The 17,602-nt window shown below is 44.8% G+C and overlaps 2 protein-coding genes across 2 annotated transcripts; both read left to right on the top strand.

The window, feature by feature from the left end:
• Positions 1–9,470: 9,470 nt before the first annotated feature.
• Positions 9,471–10,853, top strand: LOC122276745. Its single transcript, XM_043086656.1, has 2 exons — positions 9,471–10,069; positions 10,235–10,853. Exons 1-2 carry the CDS (start codon positions 9,471–9,473, stop codon positions 10,851–10,853), a joined length of 1,218 nt encoding a protein of 405 aa, XP_042942590.1.
• Positions 10,854–12,203: 1,350 nt separating this feature from the next.
• Positions 12,204–13,870, top strand: LOC122276744. The gene is made up of 2 exons (XM_043086655.1): positions 12,204–13,320; positions 13,482–13,870. The coding sequence occupies exons 1-2, from the start codon at positions 12,204–12,206 to the stop codon at positions 13,868–13,870; spliced, it is 1,506 nt and encodes a 501-aa protein (XP_042942589.1).
• The last annotated feature ends 3,732 nt before the right edge of the window (positions 13,871–17,602 follow it).

The following is a 17,602-nucleotide window of genomic DNA, read 5'->3' as shown; positions in this document are numbered from 1 at the left end:
GTAAGACCAAGAAGGCCAACTGATGAACCTAAGGGTGAATTGCTAAGAGACGATGGGAATTACGCCGTGGCAAGTGCGTTAAATCGAATGACGGAGTTCCTTAGACAGAATTTTCGTCCACCACAAGGAGAATAGAATAGGGTGGTGCAAGTTGGATGCACCTATGAGCACTTTTTAGCACATAGCTAGAACCCCGACTTTCACTGGTGAAGAAGATCCACTTCGGGCTGGAAAGTGGATTAAAGATTTGGAGAGGACGTTTGAAGTTTGTGGATGCACTGAGGCTCAACAAGTATTGTATGTGAGTTACTTGCTGCAAGGTGACGTGACTGATTAGTGGGAGACCAAGAGGGGACTTTTAGTGATGGAGTTGGGATCTTTTGCTGTTGTGTCCTGACAGCGTTTCAAGAAGGAATTTAATGACTATTTCTTTCTCGCTTCTGTGAGACGACAAAAGGCACGAGAATATAGTAGCCTGGTCCAAGGAAATATGACTGTTGAACAATATGCCCGGAGATTTATGGAGCTCAGGCGATTTGCTACTCACCTCATTGCCACGGAAGAGATGTAGGCTAGTTGATTTGGCCACCCTTGCAAAGCGAGAGAATAGTTTGAGAGTAGGCTCCCCTCCAGGTCAGAAGAGGCTGAATGTTGATGGTGAAGGAAGCAATTCTGGGTCACCACAAAAGTTTATACAGAGGGCAGGAATCCAATCACTGGCAGTCTCCGGTGTGCGTATGGGAGGCCGAGTTTCAGTTTGTGGCAGATGTAATAGAGCTCACGGAGGCAAGTGTCGTCTGGGTAGGAACCGATATTTTGAATGCGGTCAGATAGGGCACTTTGCTAGTGAGTGCCCTAGTTGAGTTTAAGGAAGTTATGGAGCTCGTCGTGGTGGTAGAACTCACCAGAGGCAATTAGTTCAGACTCGAGTGTACACAGTGACTCTTGGTAATGTTGGCGGCAAGGTTTCAGAGACTCAGGATGCTGGAGTTATGGCAGGTATGGGTCTAACCTAATCTTGTGTAATGAACACCTTGTGTGGTTTATTCTCGTGTTTTGGAAAAGTTGTGCAAGTTGTACCCATATCTATTGGGTATTGTTGGTCATGTGATTTCCTTAAGCATGTTCTGGGTTGTATATTGTAACTGCCTTAGCGTTATTATTTGACCTTGCAAATTTCGAGGACGAAATTTATTTTTAGGAGGGGGATGTGATATCCTGTTTTTACGTGTATTTTTATTGAATGAGTATTTTAATTTAATTAAAATATTGGTTCTTTTGTTTTAAATTTATTGAATTTTGGTTGGATTTATTTAGTTGTGAAATTTATTTTGAGTTACTTTCTTAATATTAATTATTGTTTTGTGTTTAAATTGCTCTTTAATTTAATTTAGTTTATTTTTGGATTTTAAATGTTGTTGTTAGTTTTTACCAATTATTTATTTTCTTTTAGCTAGATATTGTGTTTAAATTATTTTATTCAATTTATTGCTTTTAAAATTGTTTTCGTTGGATTAATTTCTGGACCCTAGAGGTGAGGACTGGACCTCATTTTTTCTTCATCTTTTCTTTTTCTCCTTTTCTTTTTTCTTATTCCTCTTTCTTTTTTTTCCCTCTTTCTCACCGTAATGTGCACCACCCCCATCATCCTCTTCCCCACCTGCCGGCGCACCTCCCCACCAAATCTCAGCCCCAACCGAGCCATCGTTAAGCTACATGCGCCCCACCAAGCCGCAGCCCAAAATCCTCCCCACGCCGCCGTCGCACTACCTCCAGCCACCACTTCTTCACCACTTCGTCGCCAACCCTTTGCTGACCTAACCCACCCATTTCCAGCTCTGATCCGTCGCTAGAGCAACCACCACGAGCTCAACTCCGTTTGGACCATTTTTTCACTTCCACCGCCGTTTTTGCCGCCACCCACGGCCAACCACCACTTCCACTAGCTTCACTAACACTTTTAAGTCATTCCCTACTAATCACAAGTCATGGTTTGTTCTCATTCAAAAGTGGGTATTTTATGACCCACGGCCACAATGTATTTTATATTGTTATGTTGCCTTTCTGCCACTTTTTGTAGCTTCTTGATCCTTCGATAAATATTTTATAGCGCTATAAGTATTTTCCAAACTTTCTTTAAGATTTAAATATATTTTTGCATTAACAATAATTGTGATTTGGTCGATTGTGCCGGACTGAATCCGAAGAGTCAGCAGTCGGTTGGATTGGAGGACGAAGTTGTGTATATAATTATTTGATGTTGATTGATGTTGGAAATTGTTGTTGTTGGTCATTTTTGGTATCTTGTCATAAGCATTGCATAGTGCATGCATGTTCATGTTTAAAAAGGAAAACTGAGTTTTTGTATAATTGCATGCATGTTCATGTGTTGGAACTTGAAAACTAAGTTTCTAAGCAAGAAATGATTTTGGGTATATTTGAATGCTTGGATTAGCTGGTTTGAGTCTGAGGTACTGTAGGGATGGTGGTAGAGTCCCGCGTGCGATTCTTGCCTACGGTGCATGCGTAGGGATGGTAGTAGAGTCCTGCCTACAGTGCTCTGATGGTTAGTTATTGGGCCATTTTCTGGGAAAATGGCAAGACTTGGATATGTGGGCCATTTTTTGGGAAAATGGCGGTTGTATTATTGGATTGGGTTTTTGGGCCAAAATGAGATTTTGACGTGCGTTGGAAAAATGATTATTTTTTAGAAATGATGATTTTCAGGACATATGCATATGACATCATGTTCATACATTTGGTTATTGCATGAATGTATTTTTATCTTGAGGTTTGTTTGGTTTGTTACTTACTTGCGATACCGTCTTTGGTACCGTAGATTTTGATGTAGAGGATGAGGAGACGGCTTCACTAGAGGAGTGATCGGTGATCACTCTTGGATTGTGATTTATTCCTTGTTTTGTTTATTGTTTTTGATTTGTATTATATGTATGCTGGTTGATTGTAATATTTTTGGTATACTTGTTTTAAGCGAGTTTGTATTTAAACAAAGTTTTGGTATTTAGTTGAAAGACTTTTATTACCTACAACGTTGTTTTGTTGTACACGTGTTGCATGTACACACACTTGGCGATAGAATGTGTGACCCGTGTTGTCATCATCCTGACGTCTCGATTTCCACGTGTCCATACGTGAGAGTTGGGGGTGTCACAGAAAGACCTAGCTAATTGGATGTCTGGACTTCCAACTTCCATAACCAAAGCTACCACCAGAATTAGAAATGAGAAAATTAACACAACCACCACCAACATGAAAACTGAAAGAAACCCACATCAATCAAGTAGCAAAGGCAGTATCAGATAAAGTTTTTGTGATCTTTAAAGATCCAAAGGAGAGAGAATTGCATCGGATATATGAAAAAAGCGAGAAGTGCCCGAAGTTTCATAGGTGAAGAGAGGGAAACCGAAGAGAAGGAAATGAGAAAATTCTAAAATATCTTGTATTACTGAAATGAGAGTACACGAAATATAAAGTAAATGTAACTAAGGTACACTTGAGGTAACTGTGCACGTGAGTACATGTGGACATGTAAAGTAAAAAATAACATTATACAATAACTGGTAATAGTCCCCCTCAAGTTGGAATGTGTAAATTAAGCACACCTAGCTTGCTAAGAAGAGTATGAAATCTATCAGAAGCTAAAGGTTTAGTGAAGAAATTTGCCAATAAATGTTCAGAAGAAACATGAAGAGTTACAACAACACTATGTTGAACCATATCTCTAACTAAATGACAATCTATTTTAATATGCTTAGTTCTTTTTATGGAAAACTGAATTAGCAGCAATATGAATGGTTGCCTAACTATCATAATATAGAACAGATGGAGAAGTAAATGAGATGCCAAAATTAGCAGAGGGAGAGATAAGCCATTTGATTTTACAACAAATAGAAGCCATAGATCGATACTCAACTTTAGTAGATGATTTAGAAACAGTAACTTGCTTCTTGGACTTCCATGAAATTAAAGAATCTCCAAGAAAAAGACAAAAATCAGTAACTGATCTTCTAGAATCAAGGCAAGTGGCCCAATCAGAGTCACAAAATCCTCTAAGCTATAAGGAAGAGCTGCTGGGGAAGAACAATTCATGGTGTGCAGTAGCTTTGATGTATCTAACCACTTTAACAGCTGCATCATAGTGTGACTGTCAAGGCTGATCCAAAAATTGACTCAAAGTAGTAATAGAAAAAGATAAGTCAGGTCAAGTAAGTGTCAACTAAAGAAGATGGCCAATTAATCTTCTGTAAAAGGCAGGATCAGTAAGTAAAGGACCTCCAAATTCTGTTCTAGAGAGTTTTAAGTTTTTATCCATTGGACAACTAGTAGGTTTAGCAGCTAATAAACCAGAGTCAGAACCAATTTCAAGAGCATATTTTCTTTGAGAAAGAGATATACCCTTAGCAGATCTAGCAACTTCTGGCCCCAAAAAACACCTCAAAGCATCAAGATCTTTCAGTTTAAAATGGAGATATAAGAAAGCCTTAAGATCAGCAACAATTTGTGAATGATTTGCGACAATAACAATACCATCCACATATACCAACAGTGTTACAAAAGAATCACCAGAACATTTAGTAAATAAAGAATAATCAAACTTTGACTGAATAAATCCATAAGCAACCAGAGTTGAAGAGAATTTAGAAAACCATTGACGCGAGGCTTGTTTTAAGCCATATAAAGACTTGAGCAGCTTACAAACTCGAGGATCTCCAGGTTTAGCAAAACTAGGAGGAAGTTTCATGTATAACTCCTCATCCAAATTTCCATGAAGATATGCATTGTTGACACCTAATAGATGCAACTCCCAAGTGCGTAAGCAACTAAGGCAAGAAAGCAATTAACAGTGGTCAGTTTTGCAACAGGAGCAAAAATATCAAAGTAATTAATTCCCTCTCATTGAGGATACCCTTTTGCAACCAACCAAGCCTTATACCTTTATAGAGTGCCATCAAATTTCAAGTTGCACTTATAAACCCATTTACAGCCAATAGGCTGCTTGCCAAGAGGTAAATCAATTAGGATCTAAGTTTTATTAGCTTCAAGAGCATTAATTTCAATTACCATTGCATCCCTCCAGTGATGATATGTGATGGCTTGATGAAAGGATTTGGGTTCATATAGGAAATCAATAGAGGAATAGAGATGCTTTTAGGAAGAAGAAAATTTGGAATATGACAAATATGAATAAATAGGACAAAGGGTACCTGCAGCTGAAGAACCATCAAGCAAGATTTCATTGGTGGAGATGGGAAGTTTACATACTTTATTCCTGAAAAACCACACTTCCATTACATGAGTTTGCACTGTCAATCATAGGAATGTAAATTACAAATTACAAAGTATTTACCAATAAAACATTCATAAATGTTCGGCATTCCAAGGGTGTGGCAGCTCATTCCCCCGGAAGTCTCGAAGCTAGCAAGAGAAAGACGGTTGTCAGTGATGACCACGTAGGGGCCTTCCCACTGAGGGTCGAGCTTCCCCTCGTCTCAGGTAGTGGTTCTAGTCTGCTTCAACATGAGGTACCCAACCTTGAACGTACCCAGGCTAACTCTCTTGTTGAAGCATCGCTCTGCCCTTCTTTTATTGACGACTGTTCTTACCTTTACTTTAAGCCTGACTTCTTCTAGCAGATCAATATATATACATAGAAATTATATTCCGAAATAACATATTAAAAATATACATAGGGAGAAACTCAAAAATTAAAAATCCAAAGCTAAATAGAATTGAATAAAGTGTAGAGTGTGCGCATTTGACATACACATTTATTAGACACCCTAACATTATCTTAATGTTATATAGAACAAAATATCAAAAACTTGGATGTAATAGAATGCTGAAGTTTGCACGAAAGGAAAAAAAATGCATAAATGTTAATGAGAACAAATAAAAAGCAAGAGGCATGAATCATGATTGCATTGCTTTAAGGCTAATAAGCCTTTAGCCTTTTGGGGGGATTTTGAGAGATTTAGGATAGTAATCATGTAATTTGTGTTGGGGCAGGGGCCGGGGGGGGGGGGGGGGGGGGGGGGGGGGGGAGAGAGAGAGAGAGAGAGAGAAAGGGGGTAGTTGACCATACAAATACCAATTTGACTCTATTGTTGAGTTGATTTACACAAAAACCATTGATTTCAGTTTATCTCTCTGTTCCTTTCCATTTTGACCGGAATATCAAAATTTAGCCTAAATGGACCAAAACTGGTTGGAATGGCCGAAATTTGATCCGGTATAGAACAATGACCTACCCCAAGCTTGTCACTGTTCCGGTACAAAAAATTCCAACCATTCTGGCCGGAATGGAACGAATTTCAAAACTTTGGTTGTACCCTATAGCTGGGGATCCCAACTTCGCCTAGCATCATTGCCTTATGGCCGTAAGTGAGGGTAACATTGGCATCCTCACCGTGACCCGATATGCCCACAAAATTGCGGGGAGCTCCTCCACCGAAGCACCCTTGTTGTCATTAAGCCTCTCTTGAGTATCCTCATTAGAGCCTTGTTGGTCGCTTCCACCTGCACATTGGACTAGGGGTGCCTTGGAGACGAGTAGTGGAATTTGATTCCTAAGTCCCAACACCAGTCTCGATAGTGATCAGAGTTGAATTGTCTCCCGTTGTATGAGATGATGCTGTGAGGGATGCCAAACCTACAGACTACGGTCTTCCATAGAAAACATGTGATGTTGCTCGTCCTGGTTGTTACCATTGCTTTGACCTCTACCCACTTGGTGAAATAGTCTACTGCGACCACCAGGAACTTCACTCCCCCTTTGCCTGAGGGGAGGAGGCCTACCAAGTCGACTTCCCACTGGGTGAAGGGTGATGGATATCAATTCTTCCAACGAGCGATGGGGCACTCTGGAGTATCCTTGGCACTTTTTGCACTTTCACACATACTCCTCAGCATCCTTAAGGGCACATAGCTAGTAGTACCCCTCCTGCATTATTTTTCTTGCCAGCATCTTTCCTCCGAAGTGGTCACCCCAAATTCCCTCATGTATCTCTACTAACACGTATTGGGCCTTTTCGAACGAGATCCACCTCAGGAGGGGTGTGGAACTCCCCCTCCAATACAGCATGCAATAAGAAATGGTCGCATCGGATTCAATTGGTCTACGTTAGAAACACGGATCAAGGACTATTTATCCAGGTTTCGGGCCGATATCCTATATATCCGGACTAGAAATCGAGTTCCCAATTTGGTCCGGAAGGATTAATCAGGATTATGAGCTGGGCTCGTACCGGGTGAATTCGGGTTTCAAAAACCCGGAAATCCAGTACCGAGTTGTATCTGGTTTTTATTTTTATTTTTATTTTTAATTAAAATCCATACTAACCTGATACTCGAAATCGTCAAATTCCAGCCATCCACGGCCCTCCGTTAATGGAAAACAGGAATTCCTAGCCTTCCGTTGATGGCAGAGACTTGCTCGAGAACGCAGAGATCTTGAGCTTGGGAGATGAGCTCTTCGACAGCTGATTCGTCGGTGTCCAATAGGTAGGAGAAATCGGCCATTCGAAAGGGCAGACAATTTAGGAAGAAGCTCTCACCCACTTGAGTGGAATGAAGTGCGGATTCATCTTTTAGGGAAGTGAAGAAGTTGCGCGGATGTAGGTCTTAACGGCTAAATTGGAATTATTATTCCACGCTCATGCTCTCAGGTTTGAAATTTTCAACGGGTTGGGACCTAAAACATTAATGGCTGATGACAGATGTTAAGAACGTCATGGGAACGGTTGGACGCCACAGTATGTTTTAATTCTTGGCACCTAAGTCGTTTTATTCCTCGCTTTCTGGTGCTCAGCCCACTGTCATTTTCAAGACAGAACAGTATTCACAGCTCGCAGATTCTCCAAGCAAGAGCTTGCCGATGAGGCACTCTACTACGGGATCGAGTCGCACCTCAGGTCTGCCTCTAGCTGCCATCCATCTGCGTTCACTGCCGCCTCCGTTCAAGTGAGGTTGTTTCTCTGCCATTGCAACTGAGAAAATTATCGAAGGAGAAGAATAAGGGCAGCGTTTAGACGACAGACGAGAGAGGCAAAAATAAAGAAGAAAGCGATGAACGAGAGAGATGCAAAATGTTTCTTTTTAAATGGAAATAAACTTGTACCCGAATCGGATAGATCCGAGTTTTACAACCCAGATTACGATCTGGGCCAGAATCCTGTTTTTTAGATTTCATCTGGCTGGATGAACACTGCTATACGGATGTACATAGGCTCATCCCACTGCTTGGAATTTTTAACATCGTGCACTTCGGGGCTTCAAATACTACGTCAATGGTCATGCAGAAATAGGTACGGTACACTTTTCTCATTCGATATCATCTTTCTCTAATCAAAGTTAGATTGAAAAAATAATCAGTGGAGGGACCATTCCAACCGGAGGGCCCTGGTGCATATAAAAAAGCACATAATATATTAAACACCAAGAAGCCCTGAGTATGGGCCCACTATGAGCCTTAAAGTCATGAAGGGATAGTCAAGAGAAATTCAAAAAGAGACATACATGGCACCACCTTTAACAGAATGATAAAAAAGTAAGAAGTGATAGGATTATTCAAAATCCTAAGCCTTGATCTGTTCCGATAAATCCTGGATGAGATATGTACAGCAAACAAGCCTATATATATATACAAGTAATCTTTGAGATCCGAGAATAGAATCTCTTAACTAACTTTAGCATCAGAGTGTTTGCAGGAGGAGCCCCATCGAGTTTCACCAAAGAAGAAGGACTGAGCTGTGAAAGATTGGAAGTGAGACACGTCCCGAACATTTGGCGTTGTCTGTGGGATCTTTGTGGTTCAGCTTGGTTCTCACATGCCAATTGTAACACGCTCAATAGCAAGCCGAACGATGGACGCCGGACCATCATTTGTGGAAGCGCGGCTAGTAGTAGCAGAGGAGAAGTTGAAACAAGCTCTGCAGGCCATGGGAGTTCTGCAAAAAGAAAACAACGACTTGAGACGAAAGAACGCCAATTCTCATAATGACGATGTGCCTGCCCATAGCGAGCAAGGTGAGCAAGAAGCATATTGCAGGGTCGAAAAGGATGCTGAATGCGAAGTGAAAGAAAGGATGCATGATGAGTTAAAAGAGTTAGCAGGAAAATATGAAGAGATGGCGAAGAAGATGGGCGGTTCTTCCTCGGTGGAAAGTCTGCTCCACCAAACAGACCTACCGTACAGTGCACGTATTATGGCTGTACCACTCCCGCCAAAGTTTAAAGTTTTCCAAATAGATATGTATGATGGGTCAAAGGATTCGGTAGGTCATCTGGAAAACTTTAAAGCTCACATCACGCTTCACGGTTTCCAAGGGGAGATTGCATGCCGGGCTTTCTCTTTGACCTTGAAAGGGACCGCTCGATGATGGCTTGGGACCATTAGACCAAGGTCGATAGATAGCTTTGAGGAATTGGCAAAGCAGTTCTTGACTTAGTTCATGCCTAGCCGGAGACGTCGGCGCCCAGCCGCCTACCTGTTAAAGGTTAAGCAAAGGGAAGATGAGAATTTAAAGGCCTACTTGGCCCGTTTCAACAAAGAGCGCTTAACAACGAATGACCAAGATGGGAAGATCACTCTGGCCACCCTCTTAGGAGGGGTATGGCCACGCAGTCCTTTCATGGCAGAGTTGGCCCGGAGGACTCCCTCCACCCTCAGGGAGTTCATGGACAGGGCGGATGATTTTGTCAATGCTGAAGATACTCTACAGGTTTTGGTGGACCCTTGTAAAGAAGATACTCAGGTCAAGCGGAGAAACAATCGGGTTGATAAGAAGGGTAATCCCAGTAGGCGAGAAAGAGCAAGGGAAGGACGATCAGATCACAACCTCAAATTGGTACACAACAATCTGGGCGTACAGGAAGGAGAGAGAAAAAAGGAAAGCCAACGCCCTACCAAAACAGGCAGTCGGTATTGCAAGTACCATCAGACGAGCTCGCATTGGACGGAGGACTGCACGACCATGAGAAAGAGAGTCGTTGAGTTAGCAGGAACTGGCGAATTGGAGCGATCAAAGCCTAAAAGGCGTCAGGAGACTAGGTAAGAAGCAAGGCGAAATTTCAGTCCAGAAAAGAGGCGCCATGTTAATAATCGCCCAGACAGGAGGGCGAGGTCGCCCCCAAGAGGTGATTAGAATAGGGCACTCATAGGGGAAATAAAGACCATAGCGGGAGGTTTCGCTGGGGGTGGTATTTCCACATCCAGCCGAAAGGCGTATGCACGGAAGGCAAGATATGAAGAGGTGTTCATGGCGGATAGGACACACAAGCAACCAAAGCTTAGCAATGAGAAAATGGTGATATCCTTCGAAGAGGCAGATAGGGAAGGAATTATATACCCGTATGATGATGCTCTAGTGATAATCCTCGTGATAGCCAATTATACAACTAGGTGGGTACTAGTAGACAATGGGAGCTCGAATGATATACTGTTCTGGGAGGCGTTTGTCAAAATGGGGATAGATGTTGGGAGACTGAGGCTCTTCCCTACAGGGGATACTATCCAGCCCGTAGGGGTGATCACGCTCCTAGTAACTGCAGGCACAGGGGCGCAGACAGTAACCACGATGACTGACTTCTTAGTAGTAAAAGCTCATTCCTCCTACAATGCCATATTGGGCAGACCAACACTCAACCATTTGAGGGCAGTAACATCCACCTACCACCTCAAGATGAAGTTCCCAATAGATGGCGGCGTGGGAGAGGCGAGAGGCAAGCAAGCCCTTGCTCAAGAATGTTATGTTCAGGAATTAAAGAAAGTCAAGAAGGAAGTCTGCACTGTCGCAGGACAGGATGGGCCTTATCGCCCCTGCCCCCACCTGTAGCGATAACTTACGAGAGAGATATAGAAGTCAGGGATGACCGGCTTTAGCAACATGCAGAAGTCAACGAACCTCTAGAGCTCGTGGCATTATACGCTGACCGCCCCGGGACCACTACCCTATCGGGACGCAAGTCCCACCCATAGATAGAGAAGCCCTGATACAGTTGTTGATAGAACACAAGGATGTCTTCGCATGGAGCCATGAAGAAATGCTTGGTATAGACAACGACATCATTGAGCATTGCTTAGGCGTAGACCCAACGCACAAGGGAGTGAGACAGAAGAGGAGATCGTTCAGCGCAGAGAAGTACGCCGCCATTAATGAAGAAGTTGAGAGGTTGCTCACGGCCGGCTTCATCAAAGAAGCCAACTACCTGGAGTGGTTATCCAACGTCGTCATGGTAAAAAAGGCGAATAGGAAGTGGAGAATGTGCGTAGACTTCACAGATTTAAACAAAACTTGTCCAAAAGATAGCTTCCCTTTACCACGCATCGACGTTATTGTAGATGCAACGGTGGGACATCATATGTTGAGCTTCATGGACGCATATTCGGGTTACAACCAGATACGAATGAATGCGGTGGACGAAGAAAAGACATATTTTATCACAGACCGAGGACCGTATTGCTACCAGGTCATACCCTTTGGACTGAAGAATGTAGGGGTGACTTACCAAAGGCTGGTAAACCGGATGTTCAGGGAACAGATTGGAAAATCTATGGAGGTTTACGTGGATGACCTACTAGTAAAAAGCAAAGAGCTCGCTCAACACCTTGTAGATTTACGAACGGCTTTTGGAGTCTTACGCCGTTACAAAATGAGGTTGAACCCATCTAAATGTGCTTTCGGGGTCCAGTCGAGGAAATTTCTGGGCTTCATCGTGTCTGAAAGAGGAATTGAAGTCTCTCCAGATAAGATAGAGGCCATAACCAATATGAAGCTGCTATAGAATCTGAATGAGAGTCAACGGCTGGCGGGGAGAGTGGCCGCCCTGGGAAGGTTCATAGCCAGGTTAACAGACAAGTGCCTCCCTTTTTTCAAGTGTTGCGGAAAGTACATCATTGGAATGAGTAGTGCAGTGAAGCATTCTAAAGATTAAAACAGTATCTAGCCAGTCCGCCCCTTTTAAAACGACCAGAGAAGGGAGACGTACTCTATGTGTATCTAGCAGTCTCCCCGCACGCTATATCCCCCGTCCTCATAAAGGAAGAAGGAGCCGTGTAACATCCAGTGTATTATGTGAGTCGAGCACTCAGAGGGGTAGAGGCAAGATACTCTCAAATTGAGTTGTTGGCATTTGCCTTGGTAGTGGCAGCTAGGAAACTCCGTCCTTATTTCCAGGCCCACGCAATGAAAGTACTGACAGAGGGTCCATTGGCAAAAATACTGAGGAAGCCAGATTGTATAGAGAGGCTGATAGGCTGGTCAATCGAGCTGAGTGAGTTCGATATAGAATACGAGCCAAGGAAAGCCATTGAAGGGCAAACGATGGCAGATTTTGTAGCAGAATTCTCAGATTTTCCCCTGGAGGAGGTAATAGCACCGTCAAGAAAGCCCTGGGTATTGTTTATACATGGGTCGTCCTGCCGAATAGGTGGAGGCCAGGGGATACATTTACTGAGCCCTGACGGTCGGGAGCGGTATTACATGGTCACACTAGCATTCAAAGTAACCAACAATGAAGTTGAGTATGAAGCGTTGATAGCGGGTTTGTCTGTGGCCACCTTGATAGGGGCAATCGAAGTAGACACCAGGTCAGATTCACAAGTAGTAGTAAATCAAGTTTTGGGCCTGTACATTGCAAAGGGTGAAAAGTTGAAGAAATATCTTGCACGAGTTCGGGAAATACGCGATCTCTTCTCATACTTTGCTATAACTCAGATTCCAAGTGCGGACAACGAGGTCACAAACCGATTGGCACGAGCAGCATCAGGAGGGGAGGAGGTACCCCTACCATGGCCAGTCGAGAGTAGGGTCGTCGAGGTCCCTGCTGTGGGCCTCGAAGTAGGAGTTCTGGGGTCAAGTACCCCAGACTGGGCGAGTAGTATAGTGGAGTACTTGGATGGAGGAAAATTGCCGGAAGCAAGAGAAGATGCAAGAAAGGTAAAGAAAAGGACGGACAGGTTCCTACTCATCGATGAGATCCTTTATAAAAGAGGCTTCTCCGTTCCGTTACTGATATGCATCTCCGTACAAGAAGTACAGTATCTCCTGGCTGAGATACACGAAGGGATATGTGGAAACCACAGTGGGGGAAGAACCTTGGCTAGGAAAGCGGTCCGGGCAGGATATTACTGGCCTAATGCTCTAAGGGATGTGCGGGAGTTCGCCAAGAGGTGTGCAAAATGCCAGACATACGCACCTATACCTCATGCCCATCCGGAGGAACTAGCATTAGTAACAACGCCATGGCCATTCGCCCAGTGGGGGGTAGATCTGGTGGGACCATTCCTGCCAGGAAAATGTGGTATTAAATTCATGATAGCCGTCGTCGACTATTTTACAAAATGGGCGGAAGTAGAGCCGTTAGCAACAATCATAGGCAGAGCCATGACAAAATTCTTGTGGAAGAATGTCGTCTGCAGGTTTGGGATTCTCCAGAGTATTATAACCGATAATGGGCACCAGTTCGACTCAAATCACTACAGAGAATGGTGTGCGGAGTTAAGGATCAAGGTAAAGTACTTTTCCCGGGCCACCCCCAAGCAAATGGTCAAGCTAAGGCAACGAACAAGGCATTACTCTCAATCCTCAAGAAAAAGGTCGTGGAGAAGAAAGGAGATTGGGCAGACGAGCTGCTAGGGGTACTCTGGGCATATAGAACTACAGCAAAAACTCCAACAGGGGAATTTCCGTTTACGCTAGCATACGGATGCGAGGCAGTTACAGCAGTAGAAGTAGGGCTGCCAACCTACAGAATGAGCCATTTCTCGGGTACCTGGAATAACAAAAAGATAGAAGAATACCTCGACTTACTCGAAGAAGAAAGAGAGATAGCCGAGGCTCGAATGCTGTAAGAAAAGAGAAAAGCTGTGCAATACTTCAACAAAAGAGTAAGGCCCAGGAGCTTCAAAGTGGGCGACCTGGTTTTGAAGAAAAGTGGGGTAACTACCCAAGGCGAGGGAAAAATGGGACCCCGATGGGAAGGTCCTTATCTAGTAGTAGCCAACAACTGGCCTGGATTGTACAGATTGAAAGACAGCAAGGGCAAGGAACTACCGCACCCATGGAACGCAGAACATTTGAAGAAATTTTATCAATAATTCTTGTAGTACTTATTGATTTAAACATTCCTTATCTTTATTTTTGTCTAAATGCTTGCGACATTGCTATTTATGAATATATTCCGTTTTGTTCATTAAAAGTTTTGTACAGAGAAAAAGCGTTACCAGGAGAAAGCATGAAAAAAGGGCAAGAAAAATCGAGGACCGCTCAACCCTAAACACCAAAGACAAGCCTTAGCAGCTTGTGGTGCCATGAAAAAAGGGCGCGTAGGTCCTCAGGCCACACCAACCCCAAAACACCTAATACAAGCCATAGTAGCTTGTGGTGCCATGAAAAAAGGGCGAGAAAGGTCGGGGACCGCTAGACCCTAAACACCAAAAACAAGCCTTAGCAGCTTGTGGTGTCATGAAAAAAGGGCGCGTAGGTCCTCAGACCACGTCGACCCTAAACACTAAAGACAAGCCTTAGTAGCTTGTGGTGCCATGAAAAAAGGGCGAGAAAGGTCAGGGACCACTCGACCCTAAACACCAAAGACAAGCCTTAGCAGCTTGTGCTGTCATAAAAAAATGGCGCGTACGTCCTCAGATTGCGCCAACCCTAAACACCAAAGACAAGCTTTAACAGCTTGTGGTGCCATGAAAAGAGGATGAGAAAGGTCAGGGACCGCTCAACCCTAAACACCAAAGACAAGCTCCAGCAGCTTGTGGTGCCATAAAAAATAGGGGGTGCGTAGGTCCTCAGACCATGCCGACCCTAAACACCAAAAACAAGTCTTAGTAGCTTGTGGTGTCACGAAAAAAGGGTGCGTAGGCCCTCAGACCACGCCGACCCCAAAGCACCAAGGGAAAGCCTCAATAACTTGCGATACCATGGAAAAGACAAGAATTGAAAAATCGCAATGGCCAAAATGTTCAATAGAGAAAACCAAAGTCCAATGTTACAAGTGTGTAAAATATACCAAGAAACAATATTATTATCCACAGTCAAATAAAAAAAAATGGGCTTAACAAAAAAGTGGGAGGGGCATTCAAGGGGCATCTTCAGGCGGGAAGGCTCGAGGCACGTTTGCAAAAATATCGGGCATCTGTTTCCGCCCAAACTCATCAACCATGCAGAGAGAAGCTTCCTCAGGGTAGAATAACTCCAAGTCGACAATGCTGAGATTAGTGGCAGGATCATTCGTGAGACAGTCCCTCAGCCTCAAAATGTCGCGGCCATACCCAAAAGCAAAGGCATCATCCCTTGTAGCAGGGACGTGGGCCAACTGGGCACGAAGCCAAGCGACCTCCTCCCGAGCAGCAGTCAACTCTCCCTCCTTCTCAAACAGACTCCGCTGGCTGGCTCCAAGGGCCAAGTTTGCCTCCTGAAGCCTCTCCTCAGACTCCTCGGGGGACCTACAGCTGTCTTGAGAATGGACCAGGTCTCCACGAAGAGAGGAGAGTGCTTCATCACGAGCGGCAAGCTCAGAGTTCAAAAGAGAGCTCTCAGCCTTAAGGCTCTCCTGAGCCTCTGAAAGTTGCATCCTGGCTAAGTCCCTCTTCGAAAGAAGGATGGACGAGGCGAAGTCGACTTTGGCCTTGGCTTCGTTTGCTAGGCGGACTGCATCACGTAGTGCAAGGAGTTCAGCCTCGCGTATCTCCAGATCACCTTGCAAAGAATGGGAGTAACCCTCAGATTGCTCCAGTAGGATCTTCAGCTCCTCCCTATCCTCGGCCAAAGTTGTCAATTCAACTCTGTCAGCCCACCATCTCTCAGAGGCACGTTTGGCTACATAACACAGCTGGCGACACACCCTGACCTCCTACTCAAGACGAGAACGGTCAGCAACAATCCATGCCACCAAGTCGTTGATTCCCTACGAAAAGAAAAACAGGCAACCAACATAAAGAAAGGCAAAGATACGAAATATGTATATACAAGAAAGGACAAAAAGAGTAATACCTCAGAAAGCCAATTTTCCAAACGGTTAGCCATCTGGGCAGTGGCCTCTGCCTAGGAGTGGGCAGCTATTGAAGAACCACCACCACTAGTATCCCCCCTCACGATCTCCCCGGGGGCTGGAAAGTTTTCTCCCTCTGGCCTCACGGACGAAGCCATCATCCTCTCAAATAAATTAACCAAACGCAAAAGGGGCAGAGGAGATGGTGGTTGAGCCAAGTCAGCGTCATGAAGGTGGGCATTTTCCTTGAAATGCGCCCACTCCTCCTCCAGGATGGAGTCAGTATCCCCTCCAAAAGAGGAGGCATGAGTAGGAGGAATGAAAAGTCCAAGCCCGCTGCCGATGGGCGAAGGGGTTTTTTCCCCAGAGAAGGTGTTTGGTAAGCTCTCTGGAGAAGTTGGGCTTAAACCGACCTCGCCACCCGTCTCAGCTGGGCGTGGAGGGACATCCCTTGTGGCACTTTCCGCCCCATCCACAGGTAAGGCGCCTAGTGTTTTCCTATGGCCGCCTGTGGGCAAAACAATGGCCGCCTCTGTAGGGGCAGCAATAGTAGAAGAGGGCGAGCAAACTCCCACCAAAGTGATGGAGTCAAGATTGAGGGCCGCCACCACTTTTGCACCCAGCTCGAACTGACTCGCCCGCCCTGCCAACATAGGGAACTCAAACGTGAGGGCAGGCGTTGGGGTGGGCTATTGTGTCCTAGACACGGCCTGGAGAGAGGAGGCCAGGCCAAAAAGGGCCAGGTCGGCCAAGCTCTCCACATCCCTCAGGCTGCGAGAACGTGGTGGCGACGGGGATGGCAAAGGCAAGGAGGGTTTAGTGATACTGGGCAGGGTAGAATCCTGGCTGTAGCTCTCCTCCGATGATACTACAAGGACCTCCAGTTGGGACAACGGAGGCCCAGTGGCGGCTGGCTGTGAAAGTTCCTGAGAAGGAGTGCCCTCCTGCGGCACCAAGTCTTGGACGCCCCCTGAAGGCGCCGGAATCTCTTGTTGAACAGAAGAAGGTGGAGAGGGATCTCCAGAGTGAGCTTTCTTCTAGCGGCTGCCTAGTTCGTTCTTTTTTTTGGTCCTCTTCTCTCTCTTCTCGGTGGCCACCTCCTTTTCTCCATCATTCTTCTTTTTGCTTTTTTTTTTCTCCTCTTCTCGGCGGCCTCTTCCTCCTCCCCCTCTTCCGAACGTTTCTTCCGCTTAGAGGACTCAGACCTCGAGTTTTCTTGTTGGGCTTCGGCAGGGGGGAGTAATGGTGTTAGTAATCATGAAATCGCGTCCTTGAACAAAAGACCAGTTGGGAGACTTCAAGAACCGATCAATGTGGGCGGTGGTCAGCAAGTTGTCAGTCCAGAGCGCCTCTAGATTAGCTTTGGCCCAAGAATCAACTGACGCGATTCGAGCCAGTTCATGACGCGATATTAGCGGCATCTTAAGCCATAAATTCTTCTCATCAGGAAGAGGGCACCAAATCGTTCTAATTGGGAAGTGAGGGAAAACTTCTTCGATGCCAGGGTATTCCCAACCTTGGCCAGAGACATAAAAGAACCTGGTGGTCCATGCCTTGGCATTGGAGTGGCGAGTCTCGAACCGGG

Source organism: Carya illinoinensis, chromosome 9, assembly GCF_018687715.1.
Source record: "Carya illinoinensis cultivar Pawnee chromosome 9, C.illinoinensisPawnee_v1, whole genome shotgun sequence".
Classification (NCBI taxonomy): domain Eukaryota; kingdom Viridiplantae; phylum Streptophyta; class Magnoliopsida; order Fagales; family Juglandaceae; genus Carya; species Carya illinoinensis.
This window is presented reverse-complemented; position numbering and strand designations above follow the sequence as displayed.